This window comes from Ochotona princeps, chromosome 20, assembly GCF_030435755.1.
Source record: "Ochotona princeps isolate mOchPri1 chromosome 20, mOchPri1.hap1, whole genome shotgun sequence".
Lineage (NCBI taxonomy): Eukaryota > Metazoa > Chordata > Mammalia > Lagomorpha > Ochotonidae > Ochotona > Ochotona princeps.
This window is the reverse complement of record NC_080851.1, coordinates 23,998,011-24,015,365: the sequence shown is the minus strand read 5'-3', so window position 1 is coordinate 24,015,365 and position 17,355 is coordinate 23,998,011. Positions and strand designations below refer to the sequence as shown.

General features: G+C 39.0%; 1 protein-coding gene across 1 annotated transcript in view; it reads left to right on the top strand.

Annotated features, from left to right (window-relative positions):
* Window positions 1-17,355, top strand: part of ITPRID1 (ITPR interacting domain containing 1) — a 71,746-nt gene that overhangs the window by 22,043 nt on the left and 32,348 nt on the right. The window contains exons 5-6 of the mRNA XM_012926098.2: window positions 5,348-5,916; window positions 9,230-9,287. Coding sequence (XP_012781552.2) covers window positions 5,348-5,916; window positions 9,230-9,287 — 627 coding nt within the window. The remainder of the gene's footprint in view (window positions 1-5,347; window positions 5,917-9,229; window positions 9,288-17,355) is intronic.

The following is a 17,355-nucleotide window of genomic DNA, read 5'->3' as shown; positions in this document are numbered from 1 at the left end:
AAATGAGCGTTGGCTCCTGACCGCATGTGTTAGATCCTATTCCACTGTTTAACACTTACCAACACCAATACACTTTTTGTTAATTTAATTTTATTTTTATTATTTTTTTATAATCTTACTTAGTTGATTAGGGTACAAAGGGTCAAGGGCTACAGGAAAGTGGGTAAGACCATTGTTTCCACATTAATATCATCTTTTCTCCCCTTTATCTGGGGCGAGGGGAGAAACAAAGGGAGAAGCCCCACCCAGCCTCCCATCCACCCCAGGTCCGCTACGTGAGGCATTCTCCGAGGGTCCTGCTCAAGCAGTTTTGATAGTTCAACAGTTCTGAATTGCTGCCAGTCTCACCATTCCAATCACAATGAAATCTATTCAGAATCCACTGGCTGACATAATCTCTCCATGGTTGGGGTTCTGAGATCAGCAGTTCAGTTGGAGGGATCTCCAAAGAAACTTCATCTGAGGTGATCCCAGACCTGCTTCTTATGTGTGCTTGCCAGTACAGGGTCCGGCACTGTCCGTCGCCCGATCAGCTTATGCACATGCTGGTCAATGCAATTGCTGGGTCAGTTCTGTTTCCAGCCCTGTCTCCCACGCGAACCAATGGGTGTTGCACTCCAACCCGATCCTGCCCACTTCATACTCAGCCCTCACGCAAACCACTGGGAGCTACAGCCTAGTTAGGGCGACTCCCCCACAGGCCTGCCCCTACTCTGGTTCCTATGCATGCCAGTATGTACCACAGACTTTTTCAATCTGTCCCACATCCCATTTAGCTCTTGTACATGTCAATGGGCATTGAAGCCTAGTTCAACCCAAATAACCCTATTATCCAGTCCGTACACATACTAGAGGGTGTCTTTCTGTCTAACCACCCCCGCCCCGTCCTGGTTTTTGTGCTCTCCAGTGGGAGAGCACAAGAGGGAGGTGCCCACTATTTTTCTACTAGGCCATTCCCACTCCCAGATTATGCACTCTCCAGGTGGTTCTGGAGTTTAACTTGACAGATTTAGCCACCAGTGCCTCTGCCAGCCAATGCAAAGCCCAGCCAACCCTCACCCGCTCTTATTTTTGCTTACACCAGTTGGAAGAGTCAGCCCAACCTAGCTTTTCCCTGATCTAGTTCACATGAGGCCCACAGGTGTTGTAGCACTGCCTGGTCTGGTCTGCCCCCATCCCAACTCATGCTCTCCAGTGAGAGTGGTTGTCCAACAGGGGAGCCCACATTCCCCCTGCCGGCTTTGCCCCCTCCCTCCCTGGTTCTCACGTGTGCTGTGGCCACATCTGGTAAGGCTCACTTCACCTTGGCATTCTGTAATGTGCACTGGTTTGTGTCACGACTGAACCTGGCCCGACCCACACTCTGTTCTGGTGCTCGGTTTCATCAGCAGGTGATGTGAACTGGTTCAGTCTCATCTGCCCCTGACCTATGCCAAATTTATGACGATGGATATCTTTCTCTGACCTGGTCTGAGTTGCTGCCTATCTTGGTTCTTGAGCTCACCTGCAGGGACTATTTCCCGACAAAGTTTACCAAGCTCCTCCATCAGAACCTCTCCCTATGCCAGATCTTGCATGTACTGGTTGGTCCATGGACCAGCCCTCCTTGCTGGCCTTCAGTCCATTCTGGTTCTTACTATTGGATGTTTCAGCCCAGCCAAGGCTTGTCCAAACACAGACACTGCTCACACATGGCACAGTAGGGGCAGAGACCTAGCCTAGTCCGACCTACATCTACCCAGGTTCTCCAGAGCACCAGACGGTGCTGGCATCTAGCCCAGTTAGGTGTGCCCAGCCCCAGTCCACACTTGTGCCAAGGGAGATTGCAGCCATATCCAGACCAGAACGCAGCCCCTACTCTGGCCTCTGCACTCTCCCGTGGGAACCCCAACCCAGCAAGGGTATACTCTCACAGCTCCCCAACTGAGCCTATTCCCACCCCTAGATCATGCACATGCCAGTAGTTGCTCTGACCCAGTTGACTTAGCCCCTTAACTGTCTCAGCCTTTGCTTTTGATGCTGTGGCCTAGCATCCCTGGCTCATGCAGACCAGTCGGTGTAAGAGCCTAGTTCGGCATGACCTGTGCTCCATCCTGATTCCTGTTCTTCCTTATGAGTTGAGGTTTGCTCGATCCTGCCCGGTCTGCCCCGTTCTAGTTGCAGCTTAGCCCACTCCATATCCTATTTCAGGATGCACTTTCGGGTGCTGCTGCCTTGACCTGTCAGTACCTTTACCCATAAGTGATGGCAGTGCCATGGTCACACCTTGCTCAGCCCATTGCCTCCCCAGCTCATGAGCTAACCTGTGGGACTTGTATTTCCACAGGGTTGAGCCCACACTTCCCCCAGAGAATCTACTGCTGGACCTGGTTTGCTCGTGTGCTGCTTAGTGTCTTGACCCTGCCGAGTGTGACCCGTCCACTGTTTCACCTTTGAGTCAGATACTGGTCCTAGCCCTGCCAGACAGGCCCACATCCATAGCTTTCATGTAGACTGGTATGTGGCAGTCAGTGATGTTCTATGCTAACAGCCCATCTCAGGACTCCCATTTGGGCTGGTGAATCAGTCTAACCCAAATAGATATTATTGACTCTCCCCTCCAAACCACCAGGTCTCAGTCCCCACACTTGCCAGAAAGTTCCGTGACCCCATTGCTGAGAATTACTCAGAATTCATCCCTTGCCTACACTCACACTGGCCTTATTCATGTGTGTCCCTAGGCAGCAATTAAATATCTTAAAAAACCCAGAGTTCGCCACTGGGTGGCCAACAGACAGAGCCTGGTACCACTTGGTGCACTGGCTGCTCAAAGCCTAGGACTTGGTCAACTGCCTTTTGGCAGTGACTTTGGCCTGAGTCCCCAGCATTGGGTCCAGCCTGGCTGCAGGGAGCTGCTCTTTCCCTAACCCCATGGCCCGAATCCCTCCCAAGCTTCTCCTGCCACAAGATGTTAGTAGGCCCTTAATCCAGTTTCCAAGTTTCCCTCATGGCGTACTTACCAATACATATTTGACTCAAGAAAGCTGAAAGGTCCAATGTAAAACATGCCTTAATAAAATTAATTGGCTGTCCAGAAGATAGAAAGGAAAATTATGTCTCAATCAAAGTCAATATAAAAGGTTCATAGTTCAGAATAGGAATCAGTTGTTTCATTGTTCAGTCTACCCACAGACAAAACTCCCCACTTGTTTCACATTTCAGAGTTCTTTAGATTGACTGTGCCAATTCATAGACAGGATTTGTTTAAGTATAAAACCTACTATGGATTGGGTATAAGGCAATCATAAAAGTTGAATTATGATTCAAGCATGTCTTCTGGTTCACTAAACAGATTTAATTTCAACTGAAGTTTAACTCAGGGGGAAGAAATAGAATCATTTCCAAACATCCAGAATCCAAGTGTTTGTCTAGGCTGTGAAAGAATAGCAGAATTATCTGTGAGAAATCCATCGTAATGTTTGGAGTAAAAGAATGATTAGTCAAAATCTTTACGTTTCATGTGAAAGAAATAGACATAGGAAAATGCTCCCTATAGTCACAAGTGTTGCTCTGATGGTACAACAGACAATAGAACAGAGGAGAACATTCTTGCCCACCTATATCACCGTTGGCCGTTGCTGACTTATGCAACCTGGGATTGCGAAAAGGCCATGTGTTAAAAAAACAAAATGTTCTGTTTCCTTTTGTCATTGTCTTACTATCTTGAGATGGCAAAAATTTTTAATTACTTTGTTGAAACTGCCTGCATGTCCCTGAACTAATCCTTGCAACTTTTGATCTCTCCAATAAGCTAATTAATTTAATACTTACATATTATCAAAATAATTGAGACCAAATAATCCAGAAAGTTTCCCAAGTTCAGTGGTTGGTTTGTTTTGAAAGACAGGTAAGTCACATTAATGAATTTCTTCTCTTGAAAGACTGAGAACATTATGTTCTCTTCTTTTATAATCAGTATTGTAGAAACTAATAATTACAAAGTATGTACTTTTACACCCTAGATTTGATGTTCACAATAGATGCAAGTGATCCATAATAAAGAGGAAAAGAGTGACTGTTTGCCATGTGCCTGAAAATGAGCTACACATTTTGTATCTGTGAATTTATTTACTTCAAAAATCACACTTACGTTGATTGGTTGGCCTGGGATTTGGATTCTGGCCAGCTGGTTTCATATATAGTAATCTTTTCACACTAGGGTACAGAATAGGTCAAGATGATGAAGATAATGATAAAAGGTAGCTACTGCATACATTTATGGAGGAATGCTAAGGTAACCTCATATTGACAGAACTGGGCTCACTTTTCAGCATAATACAAATATTTATACACATACAGTGGACTTTTAGAAAATCTGTGGAAGTGTACATTATGAAAAACTAATTTTGGAAGAATTATTTGTTTCAAAGGCCCAGTGACAGAAGCTGAAGAAAGTGAGAAAAACAGAGACAGAATTTGTATCCACTGGTTCACTCCTCAGATCCTAGCAATAACTGGAGATAGATCAGCCTCAACCCAGGAGGCAGGAACTTCTCCTGGTTTGCTAGGTATCCTGTGTGGTTGCAGGGTCTCAAGTACTTGAGCCATTATCAACTGCCTCCCAGATGGGTTAGCAGGAAGCTGGATCAGAAGCAGAGTATAGTCAAGATTTCAAGTAGCACTTTGATGTGAGAAGTGGGTATCCCAAGAAGTGGCCTAACTTTCTGTGCCACACTCCTGCCCTCCACATTTTGGGGGGCATAAAATAAATTTTTTATTCCATTTCCATGAACTATTTGAAGTTTTCTCATGTAGATCTTCTCATGCCTACAGTTTTTGTTGGAGTGACATAAAAACTAGTCTTACATGAAATTATATATTCCTATATATAGTTATTATTATACAACATAGCTGAGGTCTCCAAAAAGTTCCTGAGAAATAAATATGAATATGAAAAGCTGTATCATTGATTTGAAACATTTTTGTATCAAATTTATTTCTTGATTTTATTTTGTGAGCTTCTGGAAATATCTTCTTTTTGATATATGTGCATATATATACATTCATATACATATGTGTATGTATATATGTATATGTGTACACACATATATACACATCTGTGTGTATAGAATATCTAAATATGAAAGCTATTCCCATAGCATGGTAGTATCTCATTGTATAGGAAAATCATATTTCATAATCATAGTGGCAGGTAATATGAAAGCCTCTTATTTCAAGGGCTAAAAATTCTTCCGGCTTAAATATTACATATTAACCAACTCTCCAGTTTTTAGTGCCTTATTCCCTACATTAACACAGTTTTAGTGACAAGAGCTAGTCTAGAAATTATGTTTCTTGTGTTGTTCAGGCCGTTTCCAACAGCTGGAAATATTGGACCATGTGACCAATGCCTTCTCATCTTTGCTGAATGACGTTACCATCCCACAGAACAAAACACAAGAGAAATCTGGAGGATGGAATGTGCAGGGAATCTCAGTGAGTGGGACCAAAGGGCCTCAGAGGAGAATGGAGAACCTTACAAGGAGAACTTCAAGACAGACCATTGAGAGGGACTACAACGCACAAGCTCCAGAATCTTTCCAGAGGAAGGCCAATTTTTTCACTCACTCTGCAAAACCAGAAGCATGTGGAGCAGAGATTTCAGCTGCTTCAAACAGCCAAATCCATGTGTCTCCTTCAGCAGAAAATCAACCTCCCCAACCCAATGAAAACAGAATAGCTTGCTATCCTTCCCAAAGACTTCTTGGCAAGCAGTGGCCACACTCACTCCAGCAGGCCAAGCAGATTTTTCCTTCTTGTGGGTTTGAAGGGTCTGCCAAAGAGAGAATGCGGAAGGAGAACTTGATTCACTATAATAAGTTCAAGAACTGGGCTTGTCTTATGGATAAGCAACTAGACTCCTATGAAATGGAAGAGGTCAGTGCTGTGCCTAAATGGTCAACTTCTTGAGAAACATAAACTACATCATACAATTATTTGTCTTCCCGCCCACATTTATTCCATCTTTCAGCCTCACAGCATTGAATTTTGTTGTTCCAATTCAATGTAGTTAAGGACACTCAAAGTCAACCTGGTTGCTTCATTCAGTAAAACAATCATTGCCATGTCTTATTCCTTTTCTGGCCCACAGTTGAATCTAAGGGTCTTTTCTAATGTTGCTTTTGCTCAATGTTTTATTTTACATTTCAGTATGCTTTCTGTCTCCAAATTTCCCTTTTCCTTGAGAATCAGATCAATGCTTTTCCACTCTGTGAAATTTTCCACAACTACACATCCTCCATTTTCTTATGGTTTTGGCAAAGAGACCTCCTTGTGTTGGAAACTGTGCACGTGTCAATGGCATCTCCCAGTACTTTCCCACAATGCCTAATGCAGGGCCATGGATGAATCCATGAGGATTTGAATTTGGTTTTGACTTTAGGGGCTGGCGGGCTGTTTGTGTGTTTGTTTTAGGATTATTGACATTTGCAGCGGTTGACCCCATTTCACACAAATTCTCTGCTCTGTCTGCCCCTCACTCATGATCACTAATTTTCATCTTTATTTGGATGGCATCCCCACCCACACATTTCAGGCTCTTTTTATGCCACAAAAATCTGTACAAGTTTCCACACGTTTCTTTAGCTACAATGGCAACTGGAATTGGGAGTTCACTTACTGATAACTCTCTTATTTAACATAAATCAAAGGGATAATTACAAAGGAAGGATACAAGGATCAGCATATGTCAAAAATCACGTAAGTGAATAAGAAAAAAAAGCCCTTTCCCAGAGCATTTTCAGTACTTTTATGTGACAGTTAATTTAATTAAAAAGAACCTATGTATTGATATTTACATGAGGAGGAAGGGCTACATTCAGGCAAGTTACGACCTCCCAAACCTCTCCCATAAGCCTTTGTCAGATTTCAAGCACCAAGCAAATATTTGGTGAATGAGTTCAGTGATGTTGTCAGACAGTATGTACAGATAATAGGGTAACATTAAAATACTTATTAATGCTAATATAATCTATGGACGGCTTCTATAGAAAATTAGAATTATTATCAGACTTCATAGACAATGTTGCTTATGGTTTTCTTTTAACATTCTCCTCGGCTTGTGAGTGTATGAGAGGCTGCCTATGTAGGTAGAGCAGAGATAGCCCTAAAACTCAGATTTAACAAGAACTGAATGCTTGAATTTTGTTTTAATTAAATGTATATATAAACGATTACATTGTCTTTGAGAAAAGATATTCACTCCATATCACTGGATGAGTAAATGAAGTGTGGGTAGATTTCAACTGAAACAGCAGCCAATGCCAGATTAAATACTTATTTTCCAATGGCAAATATAAAAATCCAATTATAGGAAATGAAAAATAAGAGTGAAATTGGCAGTTTTCCATGGCTTTTAAAAGATAAAACATGAGCCAATGTACTTAAATACCCAGCCATCAGAATTTCAACTATGGTTGGTTAAATTTTGCTTTCATAATAATCTATAATGTTTTCCCTAAAGTCACACTAAATGCTAAATTTGGCAATATTTGGCCACTTCCCAAAATTATGATTCCCACAAAACTGTGCATAGACTTTTAATGCAAAGATCAGCATATTTTGTGTTTATCTTTCTTAGTAAAATTGAGTCAGCTCCTTCGTTCCTTTTAAAATTCCCAGACATACTAAATTTAATACTTGTGAAATTTGTGGAATTGCAAAGTCACGTTGGATGCCTTCTTGTATTCGCAATAATCTTTACACTTCATGCTTGTGTGAAAAGATTGTGTTCTCCAGAAGTCATGACAACATTTTAACTATATTACCCCAAAATTTCAATCATATCACAATTACTTGATTTTTATTGACAAGTTTGGCTCAAGTAGAATAATCTAGGAATATACCTTTTGCTTTAAGTTGGGCTTTTTTGCTTTTATTCTTTATTTAATAGGCAGAAGCATGCTTGATATTGTAATTCATAGATTTTTCCCCATGATGATAATGCTCGCAACAAAGGATTTTTCTTACTAAAACTTGAAATCACACTTGTTTGAGCTAGCAAAACCAATGAAAATAATGGTAGAAAGTATGCTTAATTACTTGTAAGTGTAAGGTAATTTCTTTGAGAAAGGATGAAGGATTGAAAAGAGGAAACAAAAATTTCTTGCATCATCATGCTGTATTTTCATGTTCTTCTAAATTGGTTCAAGAGTTCAAGGTCATCTGGGGTCATATGTGCCACATGCTCATGTCATTTGATACAACTGTCAATATTCTGACATTTTTGCAAGCAAAACCAAAGAGAGAAAGAAAGAAGAAGTTCACGTACAATGATATTCATATCTGCATAATTTCTATTTGTAAAATTCAGAAAACATTCCAACAGTAGAATTATGAAGCAAATTAATGTGCAGTAGTACTTGAAAAGGTTTATATAGAAATGAAATGAAAAGATGAATTTGATTCAGAAAATGTTTGGAATCCATGCAGTTTTTTTCATAATCTATGTTTCCCATGAACATTTTGAAGACCCGTGATGCCTTCAAAGTACAGTCTATCGTGCAGTCATCACAGTTGGTGTTTTTGAAGAAAATTTAAGATATGGGGGAAAAGTTGATAACATAAGTGCAACCAGAATAAATATATGCGAAGAAAAGCTGTAAGGAAACACTTTGAACATGTTAATAGTAACTGTTTTCTCACCTTTTTCTACTGCATTTCAGTAATATGATATATTACTGTTTTTAAAGAAATAGTCATTATTTTATTTTGATAATTTTATTCTCATTAAAAAGTAGTATCTTAAAGGAAATTATGAAAATATGCTTGATCAATTTAGAAGCTAAATTCTCTTTAATCTAGACACTTCTGTGTACCAACAGAATTTTCTCACATTTCACAAATCTATCAAATCACAGTCAGCTCACCTTTTTCAAATGTATTTAAAGTTTTTTGTAGCAGAACAAAATTATAATACTAATGTTTTGTTAGTATTTAAATTTAGTTCCAAAACACATCTTTTAGAAGGACATGGACTCTCCCACCCATAACTGATCTTCTCCCATCCTCAACTTCCCTAATTCCCTCATTCACATGGGCACCTCATCATTACCACCTCCTCTCAGCCAACTGTAATCTCTCTGCATTCAGGAACCCATGTGTATTGCTCTTGTTAGTAGCCAGTAGACGCTCACTGGGTGAATTTATTATGAAAAATTTCTAATGAAATTGATGAATTTTGATATCCTAGGTCCAGAGCTTTGAGGAAGACAGTGGTAATGGTCTTGACCTGACTTCAGGAACCACAGGTAAGAATTCATCACAGTATGTCATTGTATCACTGGTCTTAAGTATCACTGATACTTAAGTTTCTTCCTCTGCACAGAGCTGAAATTATCTATAGAAGGTACCCTACATGTATGTATCATGTGTGCCATTAAAAACCTACTAGCGATGCAAATGTATGTGTAAATTTTACAATGCCATTGAAACGTTGAGTATCCCAGGGGCTAATGGAGTGTATGGCTTGTATAACACTATCTGTGTGATCTGGTCACTATAGTATAATGGATTTACGCAGGAGTAAGAGTATTGTTGAATACCCTCTTAACTCTCCGACAACTGTTTTACTGAGGCTCGGTTTTTTCTATCAGTAATGGAGATGAGCACAGATAAGTTCAGATAATTTTTAAGTTTTCTGCTAGCACATCCTAAATGCAATGGCCCTGGCATAAACAGTTGTTACAAACTGCCTACCTGAACCTTGCAAATCATCTCAGAATAACTCTATACTTCCTAGACAGCAGAGATTGGAAGGCTCTCTCCTGTCTGGAATTCACCCACGCAGCCATCAATGTTTCCATGATCTTATAACAGAACTAGAACTAGGCAAGGATCTTATAACAGGCAGGGATTAGTGAAGCAAACTAGAGCAGATGAAGCTGGTGTGCTTCCTGGAAGAAAATATGCAAATTTTTAATTTAATTTCGTGTGGTGTCAAACATGTCTTTTTCATTACAAAATGTATGTATGGGTCTCATTTTGCTAAATGCTGTTTAGAAATTATGCATTAGTAATTATAGGGTCCTGCTGATTACATAAATTGTTATTCTGTTCTTCGAAGTAATTACCACATAACCTGCATTGAGCTTTATAAGACAGAAATAAGCATCTGTTTTCCATATAATTGAATGCTTCTCAATGAAGCTGGGGATCCCTTTGCCAATAGGAAATGCTTTACTTGACATTCAATTAGTAGGTGCACTAAAACCATGTAGGTTGTCCCAGACATCCCAAAAATTATCTGAGAAATTGGACAGCAGTTACTGATGCATATTTAATCTCAAGTGGAGATAAGTAATGTTATTATAATGGAGGAAATCTGGCTTATTACACAATCAATGACATTTCATCATTTTCAAAAATGATGTAGTTAATTTAAGAAAATATTGGGCTGGAAAATAAGCAAAACTAGTTCAATTAATAAGGAAAACATATACATGTGTGTTCATATATATATATATATATATATATATATATATATATTTGAACACATATATAGTAATCATACGTATTTTGTAAATTCCCCCGTAATTGCTCTGCAATATGTCTGCGAACTTGCTCCAAGCTCAGTGACTTTGCTTGAAAGATGGAATTGCATAGGCTGTTTGACCAATAGGATATGGCAGGAGTGAAGTTGTGTTAGTTTAGGACAGTCCCTTTAACTCTGCTGTCTGCTTCCTGGCTTTAAGGACATCATCTCTGGGAACACACTCTCTGGTGAGGCAGCTCCCTTGCTGTTAGCTCAGGCTACAGAGCGGTGCCAATGTAGGCACCCAGCAGGCGGGTCTGGAGCTATCTCCTACATGAAGAAGCCAACTCTGTCATCCTGCTCAGTCCAACTCTGAGATGAGTTTTACCCAGACACCATCTGACTACATTTTCAGAAGAGAACCTCAGTGACAGTCACACAGCTCAGTCTCTCCATCTCCCAGAATTAGGGAGAATCATAGTGAATAACTGCTTTAAGGCACACACATTTATACAGTTCAATGAAAACTCATTCACAACACTCTGAGTATTAGCATAAAAATATATTTAAGCATTTATTAGATGCATTTCAGCAAATGATTCCTCAGAAGATAGGGACCCAAGGCCACAAATTTACTAGCTTCCTTTAATTCCTGAAAAAAGTATCACTGAAATAACAAGGTAACATAAGCAGAAGGAAGTATAAGTGCTTTTTGAAAGAGTGGAGAGGTGCCCATTATTAACCTCAGAAGCCGAAAGGAGGAATGGCTGACGTGGATTAGGAGTGAAATTGCAGGCTAAAATGGAAGATTAGATTAAAAAGAGGAAGCCATTACAAAACTATACCCACATATTAAAACCATAATTTCCAAATAGACGTCACATAACTACCAAATCAGACTAAATAATTCTTTCTTATTATCTTACAAAATGAGCAAACACAGCAAAATCATCACAAGTTTCAGCTTTGAAAAACAGAGGGTATGAGGAAGAAATGCTCACCAATGAAAGATTCACTGTAGGAGCTGGGATTGTGGTGTACCTGGTTAAGTTGCTGTGTTTGACACTGGAATCACCTGTCAAAGTGCTGGTTTGTATCCTGAGCACTGTGCTTCACCTCCAGCTCCCAGCTAATGTGCCTAGGAAAATAGGATAGGATGGCCTAAGTATTCAGGCCCCTGCCACCCACATGGGAGAACTACATGGAGTTTTTGGCTACTGGGTTTGTCTTGGTCTATACTTGCTTATTATGACCACTTGAGTAGTGAAAAAGCAGATGGACTGTCTTTCTCTCTCTCTCTCTCTCTCTCTCTCTGTCTCTCTCTCTCTCTTTCTCTCTGTATATGTGTGTTTCTTCCTCCCACCCTCTCCCTCTCTTCCATTCTCCTGTCTCCCACTCTTTCAAATAAAGAAATCTTAAATAAAGAGAAGAGTGAGTTACAAAGAACCATTCATCACCCTTACGGACTAGTCTTCTCAGTGAGATACAGAGTATTACATCTAGGTAGAACATACAATGTCTGATTGTGGCTATTACTGATGCACTACCATCCCATAGAAATATCTGTTAAACTTTTGATAAAATATGTTTAAACTACTAAATCCAAGCACTGGAGAGTGGCCAAATGCAGACAGATAGTGGAGGGAGTTGTAACACTTGGGGGGAAAACAGTACAATCTAAGCATCATGTTTTTAACAAGCATTTTGCCTGAGGGCAGGCTCTGATAGGCACCATTATTAAAACTTTCATAGAAAGTTGCTGTTACACTAGCTAGCAAAATCAGAAGACAGAGAGTTGACAGCAGCTTGAAAATAAAAGAATGAGAATCCCAAGCAGGAACATTTCCCAAGTGTGTGTATAGGGTTTTACAAGATTTAGGTGCAATACAAATATATTGGCCATGCAAAGAAATAAGAAAATATAATCTACATGCAAGAAAAAGGATAGTGAAGACAAAATGTAAGAAAAAAGGTGGATGTCAGAATTAGCAGTTAAGCATTTGAAGAGATTCTTATTGTTCTGAACTACGTGAAAGAAAATATGCTCACAGAGAATAGAAGCATCTCAAGAGAAAAACGGAAATTGAGATGAATTAAGTGAAATTTTCGTAAATGGAAGTTATGATTTCTGAAATTGGATGGGTTTAATAGACTAATTGATTAAAGAAAGACTTGATGAACTTTCATACAGATCAAGAGAATTTATCCAAAAACCTGAAGAATTGGGAAAAACAGATTTACAAATTATATGAAAAGTTATCTGAATTTCAGGAACCTGTGGGACAGCAGTTGTTGTCTGCAACGAAAAAGATCCAGAGAACTAGAAAAAGAGACAGTGGTGTTAGGGTCATTCCCTGATTTACTCACAAATGTACATTTCCAGATTCAAGTGGCTCAGCAAACTCCAAGAAGAGATACACTGAAAACTATGCATGAACAATGTTATAACCAAAATGATAAAAATAAAAGCTTAGAAAGGCACAGGAGGATGATATATTGAATACAGGAGAATTAAGATTTAATTGATCAAAAAACTTGTTACTAGAAACTGTGGATACCAGAAAAAAGCACCAGAATCCTATTCACAGCAAAATTATCCCTCAGGATAAATGTGCAATAAAGACAAAACAAAGATAATTTTTTTACAAAACAAAGATAATTTGTTTTTTTATATAAAATAAGGTAATTCAGTACCAGCATACCTGTATTGTAAGCAATGCTGAAATATGCTCTTCACACTAAAACAGTATGTTTGATTCCATATGTTGATGTGGCGTATCATAGAGTCTACAAAGGGAACGATATGATTATAAGGTTTCCATATTTTATGTAAAATAGTGCAATATACAATGTAAGTAGACTGTGAGAAATTAGGGATAATAAGTTTCCACTAAACAAATCAAAATAATAGCAAAATGCTAATAGAAAAGTAAAGCATAATTGAAGAAACATTGAAGTCAATAAGTAAACTGGTGAAGTAAAATGATTGAAAAAAGAGAAGATATATGCTATGCATGAGAAAGTACTTAACAACAGCTAAACTGAGAAAGAAAAAAAGTGGATATAATTAAGCAAGAAGGTCAAGGAAGACATATCCAAGAAATACCACATATTTTACATTGCTAAAATAGGTGATAACATTATATTTTTCCCATCTTAATTTTAACTGAAGTTCTAAAAACAGCAGATATAAGATACAAAGTTGGTGTGTGACAAACTGAAAATAAAGGCCCTTCAAAAAATTCATAGAAACTGTGCAGTATGAAAAGACTACACATGGAGTTCAAAACTTTTTGCACCAAAATAAACTTGTCTTTTAATTCCAGTATCCCCTAGCTTTTTGAAATACCCTAGGAGATTGTAGGTGCCAACTATACAAGCCTTGAACCTTTCAGGCTAGCATGTTTAAAATTAGGGGACATGCTGTAGAGAAAGAGAGAAAGATGAATGAGCAAATTTCATTAGAGGACCCTGTGCCTACCTATGCATTCCTAATCTACCTTTTGGAGGAAGATCAAAGACGCTTAATTTTCATTTACTTATTTACTTTTTCTTTATTTGCAAGATACAAATTTTTATCAGCTTTGCTCGGTCTGCAAGACCTGCCTAAAGTCAGGAACCTAGAACTTAATCCCAGTCTCCCACAATGGGTGACAGTGACCCAAGTACTTGAGCCATCACCTGTCACAACCATAGGCTGTGAATTAGCAAGAGGCTGGTAGAGCCATAGTTTGAAGCACACACCCCAATATGGGATGTAGGATTTCCAAGCAACATCTTATCTGCTGAACCAAATATTTGCCCCAAGGCTTTTGAGAAGCTCATTCACAGAGCAGCACAACAGGTACTATTCCAAGTGTCTTCCATTCATTGCCTTATTCTTTTCCCTTCTCTTTATTTTAATCCTTAAAGTAGTCCTTTGAGGCAGACACTGTTATATACCTGTTTAGTAGGTGAAACTGATGAAACAGTGAATGGTATCTACAGAAGTATAAACAAGCTTTAGCAAAACCAACAAAAGATGGTATAAACTATGAGTTAAGAAGCACCAGGGAGATATGGCCCCTCTTGGCACTGCTGGAGGTGCACAAGAGGGAGCAGCCTGGCATCTGGAGTGCCCAGTGTATGGAAAGTTTGGCTTTACCCAGCAGGAAATCATGGAAAGCTCACCAGGGAGACAGGTGGAAAATAGTACTCCAAACTCCCTCTTTATATGTTCCAATGTCCTGTGGCTTCACTCAAGCTGATATCCAATATCAGGGATGTTAAATAATTTCAGCCATGTGGGGCACACACAGTGCAGGATGGAGAAAGACTGGACTTGGAAAGGAATGTCTCACATTCTCAATCCTACAGGTCATTGTAGCCACATGTAGACAGGTAGGTAAGGTACTGATTAAAGCTGATGGTCTGAGAAAGGAGAAAAGTGTACATAGACAGGCAGATGTATACATACGTAGGCAGGGCCTTCCAAAAGTTCTTGGAAAATGAGCATCATCTTTTGACATCATTTTCTCACAAAGATACATATATGTGTAGAGAGTTACAGAGATTGATAGGGTATGGAATAGCCATTTAAATTAGCTAACTTTATTTTGTAGCAGAACTAGATAGAACTGGATGCAGATTAAAACTGGTTTTACTGGGACCCAATATGATGACTCAATGGCTAAATCCTTGCATTGCCTACATACTCTGGGATCCCATAGTATGTCTCAGCTACTCTATTTCCCATCCAATTCCCTGCTTATGGCCTGAGAAAGCATTAGAGAGTGACCAAAGCCTTGGGACCCTGCACCCACATGGTCCACACAGAAGTTCCTGGCTCCTGGATTCAGGTGTGCTCAGCTCCAGCTGTTGCAGCCACTTGGGAGTTAACCAGCAAATAGAAGATTTTTATCTCTATCTATCCTTCTCTCCAAAAATCTGATTCTGCTTTTCCAATAAAAATAAATAAATCTTTAGGAAAAAAAAAGCTAGTGTCACTGCTTATGAAGTATGTGACCTAGGAGCTGATATTTAACTTAGTGGTTAAGATGTCTATTTCCTGCATTGGAGTGCCTGGGTTCAATTTCTGGTTTCATCTGGCTCCTGAGTCCAACTCCTGTTAATGCAAACTCTCAGAAGCACAATGTCTCAAGTAGTTGGGTTCTTACCATCCACATGGGAGATCCTGTCTTCTGGTTCTGACGCTGGCACAGCTTCAGCCATTGAGAGCATATGGGAAATGAACCAGGACGGAGGAGCTCACTTCCTCTCACACACATGCACTTTTACTCTCTTTGTCTCTGTCTCTTTCATTATCTGTCAGCCTCCCTGACAGATATTTATTGAAATAAATTTAAGAAAATTTAAGTATGTGATCTCGATCAAAATACCTCAATTTCCTTAAAAGTAGAATAAATACAAAAGATACTTCAAAAATTGTTGGAAATTGAATTAAAAGTTTAAAAAAAAAACCTGTTATAAATTTGAAATTCATGCATATAGGGGATCTTCAAAAAGTTCATGGAAAGTGTATGTTATGAAAAAAACCAAGATGCATTTCAAATTTTGTGTACCAAAATGAGTCTGTCTTATAAAGATAGATTGATTTTATTTATTATTTGAAAAATACAGCTAAAGTGAGAGATGAAAAGACAAAGAAAAGGACATGTCATCCATTGGTTTGCTCCTTAAACGGAAGCCAGGAGCTTCATCCAAGTCTTACTTGTGGGTGGCAGGGGCTTAAGCATTTGAGTCATCTTCTGCCGCCTTCCCAGGTACATTAGCTGGGAGCTAGTTTGGAAGTAGAGTAGTCAAGACGTGAACCAGTACTCCTATGGGATGCCAGTTTCTCAGGTACCTTAACTCCCTATGCCATGTCACCGCCCCCCATGAACTTATCTTTTAATGCCATTTTTTCATGAACTCATAAAAAATATATTTAACAAGGCTGTGAACATCAAGTGAGTTAATTAATGTAACAAGATTAAAAGTGCACAAAGCATGTTAACACTCAATAATATATTAGTGTTGTTGCTAATAAATCAATAAATAGAGATAAAAGTATATTACTCAAGAAAACCTTACATGACTAGAATTCCAAATGAAGATTAAAAGCAGTAACCTTTGGAGAATTGACTCTCATTCCATGGTCTTTAATAGTAAAATTTGATTTTTAAAATGTTTTAAGCATTTTTTTAAATAGTTTTAAATTTGCTAAATAAAAGTCATGAAGTAGTAATACAGAGGGATCTATGTCCCACCACCCCTTTCCTATTAATATTTCTGTCTGTCCCAAGTAATGAACCACACCTAGACTTCCCTAATTTTTTCTACCTACACCTCTTTAAAGTAAATATTGTACGAATAATTATTTTTTTCTAAAAATTTATTTATTTTTATTGAGAAGGCAGATTTATAGAGAGACAAAGAGAAAGATCTTGCATCTGCTGGTTTGCTCCCCAAGAGGCCATAACAGCCAGAGGTGAGCCGACACAAATCCAGACACCAGGAGTTTCTTCTGAGTCTCCCATGTAGATGCAGGGACCCAAGGCTTTTGGCCATTCGCACTGCTTTCCAAGGCCACAGGCAGAGAGCAGGATGGGGAGTAGAGAAGCTGGGACATGAACCAGTGCCGTATGGGATCCAGGTCCCATTGTGCCCTGTGCTTTGCTTTTAAGAAATGATTGTAAAATGTTAGAAGTGAAAAAATATGGCGGCAGTTCAAAGGAGAATTAAATCCTCAAGCAGAGAAAGCTGATCACTTACAAAGAGTGAAAATAAAATACAACATCTTATTAACAACATGACATCAGTTAGGAATAAATTAATATAATCTATGGAAAAATATGACACGGGCC